Source organism: Pseudoliparis swirei, chromosome 13 (assembly GCF_029220125.1).
Source record: "Pseudoliparis swirei isolate HS2019 ecotype Mariana Trench chromosome 13, NWPU_hadal_v1, whole genome shotgun sequence".
Classification (NCBI taxonomy): domain Eukaryota; kingdom Metazoa; phylum Chordata; class Actinopteri; order Perciformes; family Liparidae; genus Pseudoliparis; species Pseudoliparis swirei.
This window is the reverse complement of record NC_079400.1, coordinates 17,232,908-17,249,211: the sequence shown is the minus strand read 5'-3', so window position 1 is coordinate 17,249,211 and position 16,304 is coordinate 17,232,908. Positions and strand designations below refer to the sequence as shown.

General features: G+C 43.9%; 1 protein-coding gene across 1 annotated transcript in view; it reads right to left on the bottom strand.

Moving 5' to 3' along the window:
- Positions 1-16,304, bottom strand: part of trrap (transformation/transcription domain-associated protein) — a 99,093-nt gene that overhangs the window by 35,476 nt on the left and 47,313 nt on the right. Inside the window, exons 49-55 of the mRNA XM_056430056.1 lie at positions 16,002-16,123; positions 13,539-13,752; positions 12,932-13,111; positions 12,634-12,780; positions 12,095-12,214; positions 2,108-2,395; positions 1,083-1,220 (exon numbers count right to left, since the gene is read on the bottom strand). Of these exons, the coding sequence (XP_056286031.1) occupies positions 1,083-1,220; positions 2,108-2,395; positions 12,095-12,214; positions 12,634-12,780; positions 12,932-13,111; positions 13,539-13,752; positions 16,002-16,123 (1,209 nt within the window). The remainder of the gene's footprint in view (positions 1-1,082; positions 1,221-2,107; positions 2,396-12,094; positions 12,215-12,633; positions 12,781-12,931; positions 13,112-13,538; positions 13,753-16,001; positions 16,124-16,304) is intronic.

Sequence of the window (16,304 nt, the reverse complement as noted above, 5' to 3'; positions counted from 1 at the left end):
CAATTAACGCAACTTTGTTTACTTCCGGTGTGCGTTGAAGTTTTTGCACTCCTCTGAGTGTCAAACCGCGGCAGTCCGCCTCCTTCCTCCCGTCTGCTCCTTGATATTCACAGAGGGCGACGTGTCGGTGACGCGGGGCGGAAGGTGCAGGTGACTTTTTTTGTTGTTGCTCCGCCCGAATTTTTTTTAATCGATTGACAGCCCTAATATATATATACAGGACTGTCTCAGAAAATTAGAATATTGTGATAAAGTTCTTTATTTTCTGTAATGCAATTAAAAAAACAAAAATGTCATGCATTCTGGATTCATTACAAATCAACTGAAATATTGCAAGCCTTTTATTCTTTTAATATTGCTGATTATGGCTTACAGCTTAAGAAAACTCTAAAATCCTATCTCATAAAATTTTAATATTTCCTCAGACCAAGTTAAAAAGAAGATTTATAACAGCTGAGTGTTTGTCAAGGCTCAGGAAACCCTTGCAGGTGTTTCGAGTTAATTAGACAATTCAAGTGATTTGTTTAATACCCTACTAGTATACTTTTTCATGATATTCTAATATTTAGAGATAGGATATTTGAGTTTTCTTAAGCTGTAAGCCATAATCAGCAATAAATCAGAATAAAAGGCTTGCAATATTTCAGTTGATTTGTAATGAATCCAGAATGCATGACATTTTTGTTTTTTTAATTGCATTACAGAAAATAAAGAACTTCATCACAATATTCTAATTTTCTGAGACAGTCCTGTATATATAAAACATTAAAACCCAGACTAACAGGCTGAGGAGCAGTGGTTTCCTCTATCACACCCACCCAGCTCACACCGGACGCTGCGGGGGACCAAAATACTCATTTACACGACACCTGTTCACTCTTAAACCGTTGATCCCTGTTTTTTATGGTTTTATACATTTTTAAATGTCTCGTTTTAATTTAGAAATATCCCGTCTTAATGTTTTTTTATATATATTTGTACCCGTTGCTGCAGCACCGACTGATGAGTTGCCAATTTAAATTTCGTTGCATTTTTTTTACGATGACAATAAACTTCATTTTTTCCTTGAAGCCGTCGCTCACCTGCTCAAAGAAGCCGTGCTGCTCGTAGGCGATGGCGGTGGCGGTCTCGGGGAACTTGCACCTCTTCTGCCACAGGCCGGCCCACATGTCCTCCTCTTGGAGCAGAGAGTAGAGCTCGGCCAGAGAGTCCAAGATCTCCTACGAGAGAAGAGGAACGAAATGTGTCCGTCAAGAGGGAGAAATCTATATGAACATTCGACAAGTAGCCGGGAGGAATTGAAAATAAAACGGCGGTAAGAACGATATGAAGACAATTGTTATAGTTCAATATGGAGGATGATGATTGATGATTATTTATGAGGATTTATGAGGATTTACGTCTGTGTTTTTCTGTCCTGTATAGTTCGTATAGTTGGTTGTTATGCTGTTATTTAATTTGTAATTATTTGCTGTTGTTGTTTTCTGTTGTCTGGTAATGTGTAACTTGTACACAATTTAAATTAAATGATTGAAAGACAGAAGGAAACATTTAAACGTTTGCAGTGATCGCTCTAAATGAACAACTTCAAGTTGTCATTGAGAAGTTCTTGGCTGACGAGTCGAGGTCAAACTAGATAAGAGGCAGGTTGACACCTTTAAACATTTAAACATGACGCACGCGACTCATATATTCAGATCCTGAAGGATTATTAAGAAAATGCACAGTAGCACTTTTAAGAAGATAACAACATAGATTTGTGTGTCTGTTGGGCCAGAGTGTCACATTATGATACGTTTTGTTTTCCCGACAAATAAAAGTCGTGGAAGAAATACGTCATTGTACCCAGATTGTCAAGTTAACAAATATAAAAAATAGATAATTTATTCATTCTTCTCTGCATTTGACCCATCCTCATTATATTAAGAAGCAGTGGGCTGCAGTGAAGCGCCCAAAGAACACAAGGACACTTGGATGGAACCGGCTAGCTTGTGGTTACAGGACGACCCCCCCCCCCCCCCACCACTGAGCTCCAGAAGACCCCAATTCAGAGGAAATTAGCACCGAAAAACAACCAATTGAAATGGTTCAGAGTGTTCCTCATCACCTGTTGGGGAGGCGTGATGCTCTCCTGCTCGTAGAACTCGGTGCTCTGCTTGTGCTTGTTGTGCAGGCTGAGGCCCTTCTCCGAGGCCTGCTGCTCCAGCATCAGAGTGGAGCGCAGCCACAGGTTGTGCGTCTTGCCCAAGTACTTGAGCACACAGGGCCGGATGGGGATGGGGGGCACGCACTGGGACATGGCCTCCACGAAGCAGTTCAGGGCACTGGGCTGACAGTCCCGCTGGGCCTGGTGGCTGCCGCTGCACAGGAAGGGACTCATCTCTCCAGACAGGGCCTGTGTATGTGGGGGGGCGGGGGAGAGGGAGGGAGAGGGGGGGAGGGGAAGAGAGGGAGAGAGAGATGGAGCGAGAGAAAGAGAGATTTTTTCGATTTTTAGAAAACCTTTATTTTACTTATAGCAATATGAACTAGAATGGGCACTCGGTAGAGCGCATACCTTCGCATATCACAAGATTGGGCATTGAGTTATGAACATTTTGGCATTAGTTGCATGCCAATTGGATAGAAATTGACTGTGCTATGGTAAAAAGAAGATTTTGACCTTTTCATGACCTTGACCTTTGACCAGATTGATCCCAAAGTCTAATTAAATGGTCCCCGGATAATAACCAATCATCCCACCAAATGTCATGCGATTCAAGAAGTTGACCTTTTTCATGACCTTGACCTTTGACCCGATTGATCCCAAAATCTAATCAAATGGTCCCCGGATAATAACCAATCATCCCACCAAATTTCATGCGATTCGGTTTACAACTTTTGTTGTTACGCGAATAACACGCATACAAATAAATAAATAAATAAATACACGGCGATCAAAACATAACCTTCCGCATTTTCAATGCGAAGGTAATGAACAGAACATCGTAGTCATTGCAAACTTTAATAAAATCAACACAACAACAAAAAGCACAACAAAAAAACACAGTTGTGCCTCACTTTGTATTTTAATGAGCGCTCAACACGATCTCTCCTCCAGCCACACAACTTATCTTATTGGAGCAACATTTTTCACAGACATCTTGCATGTTTTGAGAGAGAGAGAAAAAGAGAGAGAGAGAGACTACCCAGTTTCACTGAAGCATTTGTGCACTGATATCGCAAATTGATAAAGGCATCATGTTGCATGTGTGGGGTGCAACGGGATGCTTCCCCCCCCAGTAACAAAGAGCTGTTAAGAAACTAAAATAAAAAGTACAGTGACATATTGTGTGCAGCCTGTTTGTGTATTCAGAACTCAAAAAAGACTTAATACAGACTATTAAGAACTTCTACTGTGATGCCAGGTAACAGCATCATGTGCTTGTTTAAACGACACAGGAACGCTCGCTAACCAATCAGAGCGCCACGTTGGGACCAAACACACTTGGAGTTTGACCGCTGAGTTAGTGCTCTGATAATCATGACTGACACTCAGTAATAAATGATGTATAGGTAATGAATGTAATTTCCCACTGCCCCGTTGACAGCATGGCATAATTAATGCATTGATTGTCACTTTAAGAAATTGGGCTGGTGGTGCAGACGGCGAGTATGTCATCTAGGGCTGCAACTAATGAATATTTTGATAATCGATTAATCGGTTGATTATTTTATCGATTAATTGATTAATCGGATAAAAAAACAAAAAAACTTTAATTTTCAACCCTTTATTCAAAACAGGGTCCGTACGGTCATGGAAAACCTGGAAAAGTCATGGAATTTTTAAATGGCTATTAGCAGGCCTAGGAAAGTAATTGAAAAAAAAAAAAAAAAACCAAAATATTAGTAAAGTAATGCAAATTTGTTTCATTCAAATGTTAATTTACACGGTATATATACAGTATGCTTTGGAATTCTCATTGTTATTTTAAATACTACATCTTCTCACGTATAGACAGAATTTTCACAAAATGTTTAATCATGGAAATTTGGTTTAAAGTCATGGAAAGGTCCTGGAGACCCACTGGTCAGCTTGTGATGAACCCGTCACAAACAGACTGACAGCTTTCCTCTCCTGAGCAGTGGTCCCCATGTGGTCCGGCCCCCTGAACAATATCAGAGACGCGTTCCAATTTATTATTTTTTTCACCTGGCCCGCTGCCGTTGAGATTGCAGTGAGACGCGGAAAAAATGTGAAGTGGTGCTCTTCGCAATAAAACATCTTTGATGGGACGTGTCGAGTCTCGGCCAATCAGCGTTCAGATGTCGACAGCGTTTGGGAAGTTAGGTTAGCTTGAATGTTAGTCCGCTACATCCAGTGTTGCCAGGCCCGCGGTTTTCCTGCGGAATTGGGCTACTTTTGAAGTGTTGCCACGGGTTGAATTTTTTGTCCGCTGGTTCGGGTAGACCTATTTTGCATGCAAATTACATGATAATCTTTAAATAAAAATCCATATTTTAAATGAAATCATTTATTTATACCCAAATCCTACCAAACTGACTCCAGATCAGCACGTACACGCCGACACATCCGCGCACACAGGTGAGCACACTCTAACTAGCACCCCCCCCCCCCCGTCGACAACGCTCGCCCATGGCATATTTTGAGTTCTGATATTGGGCTGGTTTTTGGCTGGTTTTTATTGGCCATTGGGCTGGTTTTGTCACACAGACCTGGCAACCCTGGCTACATCTGCTGCTGTCACGCTGCACGGTGTAGCGATACTAACAAAGTACCCGTACGTTAAAAACGATGTGATTTAGCATATTTTTAGTATCGATACTTCATTAAAAGAGCGATCAGAGCGGACGCACTGCTCCGCTCCGTTAAATGTTGTCTGCACGCGCAGCTCACAGCGAAGCGTCGTGGCTTATCTCCGTTGCCTTTCTCCGTGGAAAAATATTTTCCGCTATCCGCCACGGAATAAATAACCACGTTTTCTACGTTATACTCTTGTGGAAATGCCGCACACGTCGTGACATGTAGCGCCCTGGTGTCTGGGTTCATAACGTCACCCGGGCGCACTCAGCTCCGTGAATGTCTCCGACTACGTGAATGACTTCCGCATCCAGCGCCACGTGAGCAGCAGCAGCCAATTAGATTCATCAACAGAGGAGCAGCTCAGCGCTGATTGGCTCTCACAACGCAGCGTTCTGTCCTCTCCCTTCACTCTGGTTTCCCCTTGCGCTGCTCAACTCAACTTTCTTTACAGGACTGTCTCAGAAAATTAGAATATTGTGATAAAGTTCTTTATTTTCTGTAATGCAATAAAAAAAACAAAAATGTCATGCATTCTGGATTCATTACAAATCAACTGAAATATTGCAAGCCTTTTATTCTTTTAATATTGCTGATTATGGCTTACAGCTTAAGAAAACTCTAAAATCCTATCTCATAAAATTTTAATATTTCCTCAGACCAAGTTAAAAAAAAGATTTATAACAGCTGAGTGTTTGTCAAGGCTCAGGAAACCCTTGCAGGTGTTTCGAGTTAATTAGACAATTCAAGTGATTTGTTTAATACCCTACTAGTATACTTTTTCATGATATTCTAATATTTAGAGATAGGATATTTGACTTTTCTTAAGCTGTAAGCCATAATCAGCAATATTAAAAGAATAAAAGGCTTGCAATATTTCAGTTGATTTGTAATGAATCCAGAATGCATGACATTTTTGTTTTTTGAATTGCATTACAGAAAATAAAGAACTTCATCACAATATTCTAATTTTCTGAGACAGTCCTGTATACTCCGTGACTTATTGAGCGCCGTAATAATCGCGCGACACAACGAATCGATAATGAAATTCGTTGCCAACTATTTTAATAATCAATTTTTATCGATTCGTTGTTGCAGCCCTAATGTCATCACAAGAATACGCTCTTCTATAATTCCCCGTGTAAAATTGCCCCCAAAGAAATAAAATCCCAAGTTATCATCATATTTTCCCTTATGAATAAATATGGTGCAATAGTATGAAATGCAGAGCCGAGTGAGGCATCAGAATAAACATGTGACATATTGGTCATGGGAAGAAGAAAAAAATCATCACTTTGAAGCAATCTCTCTAATGACTTCTTTCAGATGTTTAAGAGCTCAATCACTTCAAATCAAGGCCTTTCAACGAGCCTCAAAATACTCGTAGCGCATCTGGTTCGTTAAGGGTGGAGGTCTGCTTGAGACGAACAACATGTGGTGCGACCCCAAGAACATTAAGACTCTTTCGTTCCTGCTCGCCCGAACCTGGAACATCTGACGATCTCATGCCGCCCATTCTACCTTCCCGGGAGTTCAGCTCGGTCATCACCACAGCCGTCTACATTCCACCACAAGCGGACACCGACGTAGCACTATCGGACCTACATGATGTGTTATGTCGGCATCAGAACAAGTATCCCGACGGCTGTGGTGGTGGCTGGGGACTTAACAAGGCAAACCTAAAAAAGTCATGCGAACTTTCACCAGCACATTCGTGTGCTACCAGAGGAAAGAGCGTTGGACCACTGCTATCGCCATTCAAGAGAGGCTATAGGCTGTCTCTCTCCCTCCGTTAGGAAATCAGACCATGCCGCCATTTTTCTGCTTCCGGAGTATAAACAAAGGATCGCGGAAGCGGTAGTGACGAGCGTAATGCGGTGGTCTGACCAATCAGAGGCTGAGCTACAGGGCGCTCTGAGTATTGTCGACTGGGACATGATCCAATCCAGTTCCAGTGGCGTCAGCGAGTTTTGGAAGTAGCAATGAGCCTCATAGCAACGCTTAACGGACACCATCGTCCCCACGGTAAAAGTTAGGGTCTTTCTAATCAAAAGCCGTGGGTTGATAGATCCATCCGTGAAGCTGTGAGCGCCCGATTGCTGCCTATAACTCCGGTCTTGTATCCGCAACATGGACGAGTACAAGGCAGCGGTCTATGGACTGAGGAGGGCGGTGAAGAACGCCAAAAGGAGGTACCGAGACAGAGTGGAATCACAGATGGAGCAGCGCGACACCAGGCGCCTATGGCAGGGGCTACGGACTATTACAAACTACCAGAGCAGACCCGCGCAATGGTGAGTGCCGACGGATCCCTAGCGGACGACCTGAACTCATTTTATGCACGGTTTGAGGCTAGCAACAACAGCGCTAGCTCGCCGCTAACAACAACACCGTTAAGCGTGCCCGAGGTGAGTTCTACCGCTGGGGATGAACACACACCCACTGTGACCGAGCACAGTGTGAGGGCTCTGTTGAGGGTGAACACCAGGAAAGCTGCAGGTCCAGATGGCATATCTGGGCGAGTACTGAAGACCTGTGCTAACCAGCTAGCTCCAGTGTTCACCACAATATTCAACCTCTCCTGGCTGAGTCCGTGGTCCCCGCCTGCTTCAAGAGATCCACTATTGTCCCTGTGCCCAAGAATGCTTCTCCAGCATGTATGAATGACTACCGACCGGTGGCCCTCACCTCGGTGGTCATGAAATGCTTTGAGAGGCTGATAAAGGACTACATCTGCGCCTTCCTCCCTTCCTCCATGGACCCGCTGCAGTTTGCTTATCGCCCAAACAGATCCACGGATGATGCTGTCTCCCAGGTACTGCACACCACACTCTCTCATCTGGACAGCCAGAGGGGGCGCTATGTGAGACTACTGTTCATTGATTATAGTTCAGCTTTCAACACCATAGTCCCCTCCAGACTGGCCGGCAAGCTGATTGAGCTGGGACTGAACACCCCTGTGTGCGTGGATCCTGGACTTACTGACCACCAGGCCGCAGATGGTCAGGGTGGGCAGACACATCTCCAAATCCTCACCCTGAACACAGGATCCCCAGGGTTGCGTCCTCAGCCCCTACTGTACTCCCTGTACACACATGACTGTGTGGCCAGGTTCAGCTCAACACCATCATCAAGTTTGCGGATGACACAGTGGTGGTGGGCCTGATCTCCGACAACGGCGAGAAGGCCTACCTGGAGGAAGTTGCTGATCTGTCACTCTGGTGCCAGGACAACAGCCTCATCATGAATGTCACCAAAACTAAGGAGCTGATTGTGGACTTTAGGAGGTACAACAACAGAGGACGTACTCACCACTGGGGATTAACGGGACTACTGTGGAGAGGGTGGCGGGTATAAATACCTGGGAGTCCACATCACCGAGGATCTGACATGGTCAACAAACACAGACACTCTGGTGAGAAAGGCAAGGCAGCGCCTCTACCACCTCAGGCAGCTGAGGAAATTTAAAGTTTCCCAGAGGATCCTTCAGTCCTTCTACTCTGGAGCTGTAGAGAGCGTCCTGACAGGAAGCATCACAGCCTGGTTTGGCAACTGCTCCGCTCAGGACAGGAAGGCTCTGCAGAGAGTAGTGCGTTCGGCTGAGCGCACTATTGGAACTACACTCCCACCCTGCAGGACTTGTACACCAGGAGGTGCAGAACCAGAGCCGGCAGGATCATGAAGGATCCTCACCACCCCAACAACAGACTGTTTCAGCTGCTGCGGTCAGGCAGGCGCCTCCGTAGTCACGCTGCAAGAACAGAGAGACTGAGACGGAGTTTCTTTCCTCAGGCCATCAGGATTGTGAACTCCGACCTCACCAGGACCCCCACATAGACCCACACAACTGCCCCTCTTAGGCACACACACACACACACACACACACACTTACTGTAAATATTGTGTTGTTTTTTATTTGTAAATAGTGTGTACTTGTTGCCCTTGCACATTCCTGCTGAGCATTGCCACTTTCATTTCACTGCACACCCTGTGTGTGTATGTGACAAATAAAACATCTTGAATCTTGAATCTTGAAATCTTGAATCTTGAATCTTGGAAAGGTCCTGGAGACCCACTGGTCAGCTTGTGATGAACCCGTCACAAACAGACTGACAGCTTTCCTCTCCTGAGCAGTGGTCCCCATGTGGTCCGGCCCCCTGAACAATATCAGAGACGCGTTCCAATTTATTATTTTTTTCACCTGGCCCGCTGCCGTTGAGATTGCAGTGAGACGCGGAAAAAATGTGAAGTGGTGCTCTTCGCAATAAAACATCTTTGATGGGACGTGTCGAGTCTCGGCCAATCAGCGTTCAGATGTCGACAGCGTTTGGGAAGTTAGGTTAGCTTGAATGTTAGTCCGCTACATCCAGTGTTGCCAGGCCCGCGGTTTTCCTGCGGAATTGGGCTACTTTTGAAGTGTTGCCACGGGTTGAATTTTTTGTCCGCTGGTTCGGGTAGACCTATTTTGCATGCAAATTACATGATAATCTTTAAATAAAAATCCATATTTTAAATGAAATCATTTATTTATACCCAAATCCTACCAAACTGACTCCAGATCAGCACGTACACGCCGACACATCCGCGCACACAGGTGAGCACACTCTAACTAGCACCCCCCCCCCCCCGTCGACAACGCTCGCCCATGGCATATTTTGAGTTCTGATATTGGGCTGGTTTTTGGCTGGTTTTTATTGGCCATTGGGCTGGTTTTGTCACACAGACCTGGCAACCCTGGCTACATCTGCTGCTGTCACGCTGCACGGTGTAGCGATACTAACAAAGTACCCGTACGTTAAAAACGATGTGATTTAGCATATTTTTAGTATCGATACTTCATTAAAAGAGCGATCAGAGCGGACGCACTGCTCCGCTCCGTTAAATGTTGTCTGCACGCGCAGCTCACAGCGAGAAGCGTCGTGGCTTATCTCCGTTGCCTTTCTCCGTGGAAAAATATTTTCCGCTATCCGCCACGGAATAAATAACCACGTTTTCTACGTTATACTCTTGTGGAAATGCCGCACACGTCGTGACATGTAGCGCCCTGGTGTCTGGGTTCATAACGTCACCCGGAGGCGCACTCAGCTCCGTGAATGTCTCCGACTACGTGAATGACTTCCGCATCCAGCGCCACGTGAGCAGCAGCAGCCAATTAGATTCATCAACAGAGGAGCAGCTCAGCGCTGATTGGCTCTCACAACGCAGCGTTCTGTCCTCTCCCTTCACTCTGGTTTCCCCTTGCGCTGCTCAACTCAACTTTCTTTACAGGACTGTCTCAGAAAATTAGAATATTGTGATAAAGTTCTTTATTTTCTGTAATGCAATAAAAAAAACAAAAATGTCATGCATTCTGGATTCATTACAAATCAACTGAAATATTGCAAGCCTTTTATTCTTTTAATATTGCTGATTATGGCTTACAGCTTAAGAAAACTCTAAAATCCTATCTCATAAAATTTTAATATTTCCTCAGACCAAGTAAAAAAAAAGATTTATAACAGCTGAGTGTTTGTCAAGGCTCAGGAAACCCTTGCAGGTGTTTCGAGTTAATTAGACAATTCAAGTGATTTGTTTAATACCCTACTAGTATACTTTTTCATGATATTCTAATATTTAGAGATAGGATATTTGACTTTTCTTAAGCTGTAAGCCATAATCAGCAATATTAAAAGAATAAAAGGCTTGCAATATTTCAGTTGATTTGTAATGAATCCAGAATGCATGACATTTTTGTTTTTTGAATTGCATTACAGAAAATAAAGAACTTCATCACAATATTCTAATTTTCTGAGACAGTCCTGTATACTCCGTGACTTATTGAGCGCCGTAATAATCGCGCGACACAACGAATCGATAATGAAATTCGTTGCCAACTATTTTAATAATCAATTTTTATCGATTCGTTGTTGCAGCCCTAATGTCATCACAAGAATACGCTCTTCTATAATTCCCCGTGTAAAATTGCCCCCAAAGAAATAAAATCCCAAGTTATCATCATATTTTCCCTTATGAATAAATATGGTGCAATAGTATGAAATGCAGAGCCGAGTGAGGCATCAGAATAAACATGTGACATATTGGTCATGGGAAGAAGAAAAAAATCATCACTTTGAAGCAATCTCTCTAATGACGGCTTCTTTCAGATGTTTAAGAGCTCAATCACTTCAAATCAAGGCCTTTCAACGAGCCTCAAAATACTCGACGCGCATCTGGTTCGTTAAACTCGTTCCTCCCTCGGCTTTTTCCTCCTCCACATTCAGAATAAATGGATTGGTCCGTATTAATTAGAATCGCATGTTTTGAGAGAGAAGCGGGACAGTCAAGGTCAGAGTCACCGTCACGTCATTGATAAGATACAGAAATAGATATGGAGGAGTGTGTGTGTGTGTGTGTACACAAGGAGAAGCAAAAATACTTGCGATTCAGATTCTGAAAAGTAATTTCCGAACAAAAGAATGTGTTAAGATATTCAGAAGTAGAGGCAGCCGTTGTATTCTGTGTAGATCGGAGTGTTCAAGCGGTGTCAACATATTTTCACGATACCGAACAAGAAAAAATACATAAAATATTTCCCGTATTAAGCTGGTTGTTGACAAAGAAGCGTGCCTTTCCATTTTATTTTCGAATATTCACACTGTTTGAAAATGTGATAACACATGCTGTTCACATTTTCAAATGGTGTGATTATCGATAAGAAAATAGAAATGCATGCTTCTTTGTCATAAGGACATGTTAGCGTGTGTAAATATGCCGATGGTCCTCAACACAGTGAACTATCCGCATAATTACACACACACACTAAAATGTCTGGTTACCCAACTACTCTGTGGTCTGGGTGTAACTAGATCAGTGGGGCGCGGCCCTCTAGTGGGGCGCCAAGGCATTACAGGTGGGGCGCAAGGGGAAATGCAGATTTAAAACAAATATTTGTATTAACATTTTTCACAGGTTGCACTTTATTGTTATTATCCTGAAGAGATATTCAGAGCAAAACAGGTTAATTAAAGCCCCAATAAGCTATTTTTTGCCTAATATTAGTTATTTTTTCCACTGATAGAACTGTATTTTTATTCTTTCATTAGTTTTTTTTCTGATGGAGCAATCTGGTTTAATTGAAAGTGATTTCAAAGTAATTCTATTATGATGATGGAGGAGTCACAAAAAAGTTATTATTTAAATCATAATTCAGCGTGGAGCATTTTGTTATAATTTTGTCATCTTACTTCCTCCGCGCAACAGAAAACGTTTGATGAGAACCACAGAGCCAGATAGACGCCGGTTTGTTCCACTCACATGCTGCTGCCGGTCGGAGAGGATCTTCCAGAGCCGAGGGAAGAGCTGGACCCAGGTCCTCTCAGCCAGCGGCGTGGAGATGTGACACAGCTGGACCAGAGCGTTCAGGAGAGCCCCCGTCTAAACCCGGAGCAGAGAAAAGACAACAGCTGCTGCCTCAGCAAAAGGCAACGGTTCCCCCGTCCTCGGGGCTTACAGAGTTCTGCTGATTTACTACCCCACTGGCTCGGTAATTGTATTCAACTGATGTTCTACGTGGGGAGAAGAAAAGAAAAAAATCGTGTTGCCGTTTTATAGCTCAACTGAAAAACATCAGCAGGAGGCTGGATCACAAAAACCTTCTGTGAAATAAAGATATGGGGAAATATTCAAAAATATAATTAAATTACATATCTCAAATACTGGATTATCTGCAAGAAGTGGCCCCTGGGTAATTAGGATAATACAAAACAATTCCCCATCGTTAACTACCCCCCCCCCCCTTGCAGTTCTCACCCCCCCTCCCGTACACTGTGGGACGGAGGAGAGGCCGATCTTACCTTCACCTCCCGCAGCGAGTCCAGAAACTTGTCGTGGCGGTTGGTCAGCATGTGCAGCTGGTTGCCGGCGTCTCTCTCCGCCTGCTCCTTCGTCTTGGGGATGGCGGTCTGGTCGCCCGGCGCCAACTCGATGTCTATCTCCACGTCCTGCCGGAGGAGAGACGGAGAATCGATCGTCTTTTGGGAGAACTTTGACCAGTCAAGAGACTTTAAATCTTTTCTCAGGACATCAGTATGACACACTTGTGTGTGTGTGTATGTGTGTGGGTGTCTGTGTGTGTGTGTGTGTGTGTCCCACCTCCTCCTTGGTCTCGCTGGTCTGACTCTCGCGCGGCTCCTGCTTGACGTGCGTTGCCATGGCGAAGGCAGCGCGGTCATGGCTGTCAGCCAGGTTGATGACGTTGGTGATAGACGGCAGCATGGAGCCCTGGCAGCTGGTGCCGATGATGGTGTTACGCTCACACACTGCCAGCAGCAGCTAACACACACAGACACACACACACACCCAAAAGGTCAGTGACAGTAATGGTGTGACATGACGGTAGCTGAAATTATACTTTTAAATCAAAAATGCATTATTTTAAATGTTGGATAAAAGGCTTGAAAGACCAGGAGGTGATAATAACTAGTAGAAAAGCATTTTACATTAAACATTCCATCTTTATTCCAGTGCCCTTTGCACTCAGCACTGCTGTCCTGCTGTTTACTAAAGTTATTGTTGTGTTTTTGCGTTTGTACATTAAGAGCACCAAATATGCATTTAGTCAAATTCTTTGAATGTTCCTAGTAATGAAAGTTGAAATTGGTCTCAAGCCACCGGTGTTTATAATGTTCTGCCTGCAGACGTCCAGCAGCTGTTGGTGATTGAAGCTGATGCCCGTCCCCCCCCCCCCCCCCCCCCCTACCTCGATGCACTGCTTGATCCAGAAGTGGCTGCCCATGGCCTCCCAGTTCTGCGAGCAGCAGATGTAGAGCAGCCGCTCGTACACGCGCCGCTTCATGGAGGTGTCGAACACCTCGAAGAACTTCGCTCTGATGAGCGGCTGAGTGCAGCGGAGCCCCGACAGGAAGGCCGGCTCCAACTTGGACGTGATGTCGCTGCCCGAAAGGCTCTCGTCCCTAAAGGATGTGATGGGACGAAACATTTAGCGAGCACGCCGGCTTTTACCCCGTCAACACAGTTTGATCCTTAAATATTGAATCCGCTTAGAGCACAGGTGTCAAACACAAGGCCCGCGGGCCGAATCCGGCCCACCACGCCATTTTATGTGGCCCCTGATGGCTTGAAAGACATACGATCACCTTTTCTTCAAGAAATTTATGAAAAATATCCTGTGCTTTTATTTTGAAGGTTTCAAATTAAATGGATTTATGTTATAATATTAGAGAAATGTTCTTTTGTACAATATTTCTACACTCAAATAAACAATAATCAAATGCAAAGACAGTTATTTAACAATATGTTGGGACTAAATTATACAGTGTTTTAGTTACACCGGCCCTTTAAGAGGCGGCCATGATGCTGAGTAATTAAATTAATACATTTACTTTACCCCTCGACTTTGGAACAACCTAACGGAGGGAATAAGGCTCGCAGAATCAGTAACTCCGTTTAAATCACTTCTTAAAACCCATTTTATAGAACAGCTTTTAAGTGATGTCGTCCTTTTATGCAGTTCTTTGGTTCCCCTTATTTAGTTTCTGTTTTTTATTTACATTTTATTTTATATTTCTATCTTTTCATTCTATAAGTTTTGCCTTGATTCTCTGTAGAGCACTTTGTAAACTTTGTTTTTAAAGGTGCTATATAAATAAAGTCTTTACTTCTCGGCCTCCGAGCATCATTTTGTTACGCAACTGTAATAATCACCATGACAACAGGGCTGAGCGGCGCTTCTTGAGAACAGCGGTGATGTACGACACACGCCGCCGAAACAACACCAGAGAAACACGTCGGAGCGATTTAATGAGGCTTGAGATTCAGTCTTTGTCTTTTCTTACGTGCACTTGTAAATTAATTATATGACTGAATATCATCCGAACATCACCGCCGCTGAACAAGTCGCAGCATTATCACGAGACAGACGACTAAATCACGCTCACAGCTAGGGGGCAATTAAGAGTCACACAGGCAATAAAATAACAAAGAATACTATGAAAGTTATAATCACAGCAATTTTTATCATTTCTGTGCAACTGTTGACTAATTATCTTTTCCCCCCACTTTTTTTATATTGTTGTTTTACGTCCGAAACTTTGTAAAGGAGATTTTTTCTCAATGAGGCTTTTCCCAGTTAAATAAATTTAAATAAAACATTTAATTTAAATAAAAAATGAAATTTAAATAAAAAATGTAACTGAAATCTAAAATTAAATTAAATATTTGCGTTTAGATTTTTTTTGTAAATACGCCAGGCAAGATTCCGGGCATATTGACAGCATCTCGGAGCGACATTCAAGCGTGCGGCGCCAGCCGCGGGTTCGAACGGCCGTGCAGTGGCAACACTGACAAGCAGAGCGGTGCAGTTAACGCCGAATATTCTGTGAAATTAAGTGTGGCTACTCCACAGTTAGTAAAAGCACCAACCGTCATGCACTTCACACTTAAAAATAACAAACGTCTTCACTTCTACATCATCCTGCTTGCACTCAATGGGCCTCGTGGGTATGACTCAGAGCGGGAGGAGCGAGGGAGGCTGGGATAAAAACAAAAAGGCCACAGCTGCATATTGGCCTCCATTCTCTTCATCACACATTGTTCTGGCACAGCTGCTTCATCATTCCATTATCGTTACTCGCTGTCCATCCCGGCTTTTACGGCTCATCTTAAGCCTTTTGATATGACGAGCACATGGGCGGCAGGAATACGAGGTGCATTTGGCTGATTAAATGTGTGTGTGTGTGTGTGTGGAAGAAGCAGGTTTGGTAGCGGGAATAAGACATTGTCTCCCCTCTGCCCCCCCACCCCACCCTGCCCTGACACCATTGTACATTATTTATCTCTGTTTTTGATGTCTTTCTGGACAATGACACACTGTTTTCCACCTTTTTCCTATTTTCTTTAGCTTCAATTTGTTTTTATTAAATCCTCTGCTTTCAAGTAGCACCAACTAACTAATCACTTGCATCTTTAGAGTGTGATTTATCTTTCCCAATCCTTGGGAGAGAAAAAAGATAAGATGAATGGTTACACCACACATGCACCCAACCCCGGCCTCCTCATCATCCATTTTTCCTCTTTGACCCCTCCTCCTCCCATGTCTTTTAACCCTCCCAACCTTCATCCCTCCTTTTTAAAGATGGATGCAAGGGCAGGCGTGGCACCGGCGGCACGGCCATTTGGCCATGTGATGAATGGCGGTAATTACCTGTAGACGTAATTAACGAGGTCCAGGAACTGGGCGTTTAACTCAAGTTCATCGGGGAAACGCTTCTCGATGTAGGTCATCATCTTCACCAGCAAGATGGACTTCTCCCGCAGGTTGGGCATCTGGAGGGGAGGCGGAAAAAAAGAGAGATGTTAGTTTTTTAAAAAGGAGCAAGAAAACCAACGAGAGGGAATAAAGATGGCAGGAAGAGAGGAGGACGTTTAAAAACACAGATCATGTATTCAGTGTTCTTGTCGCTGCATCTCTGTCTAGCTCCGCCTCCTACCCTCTGGGTATCATGCT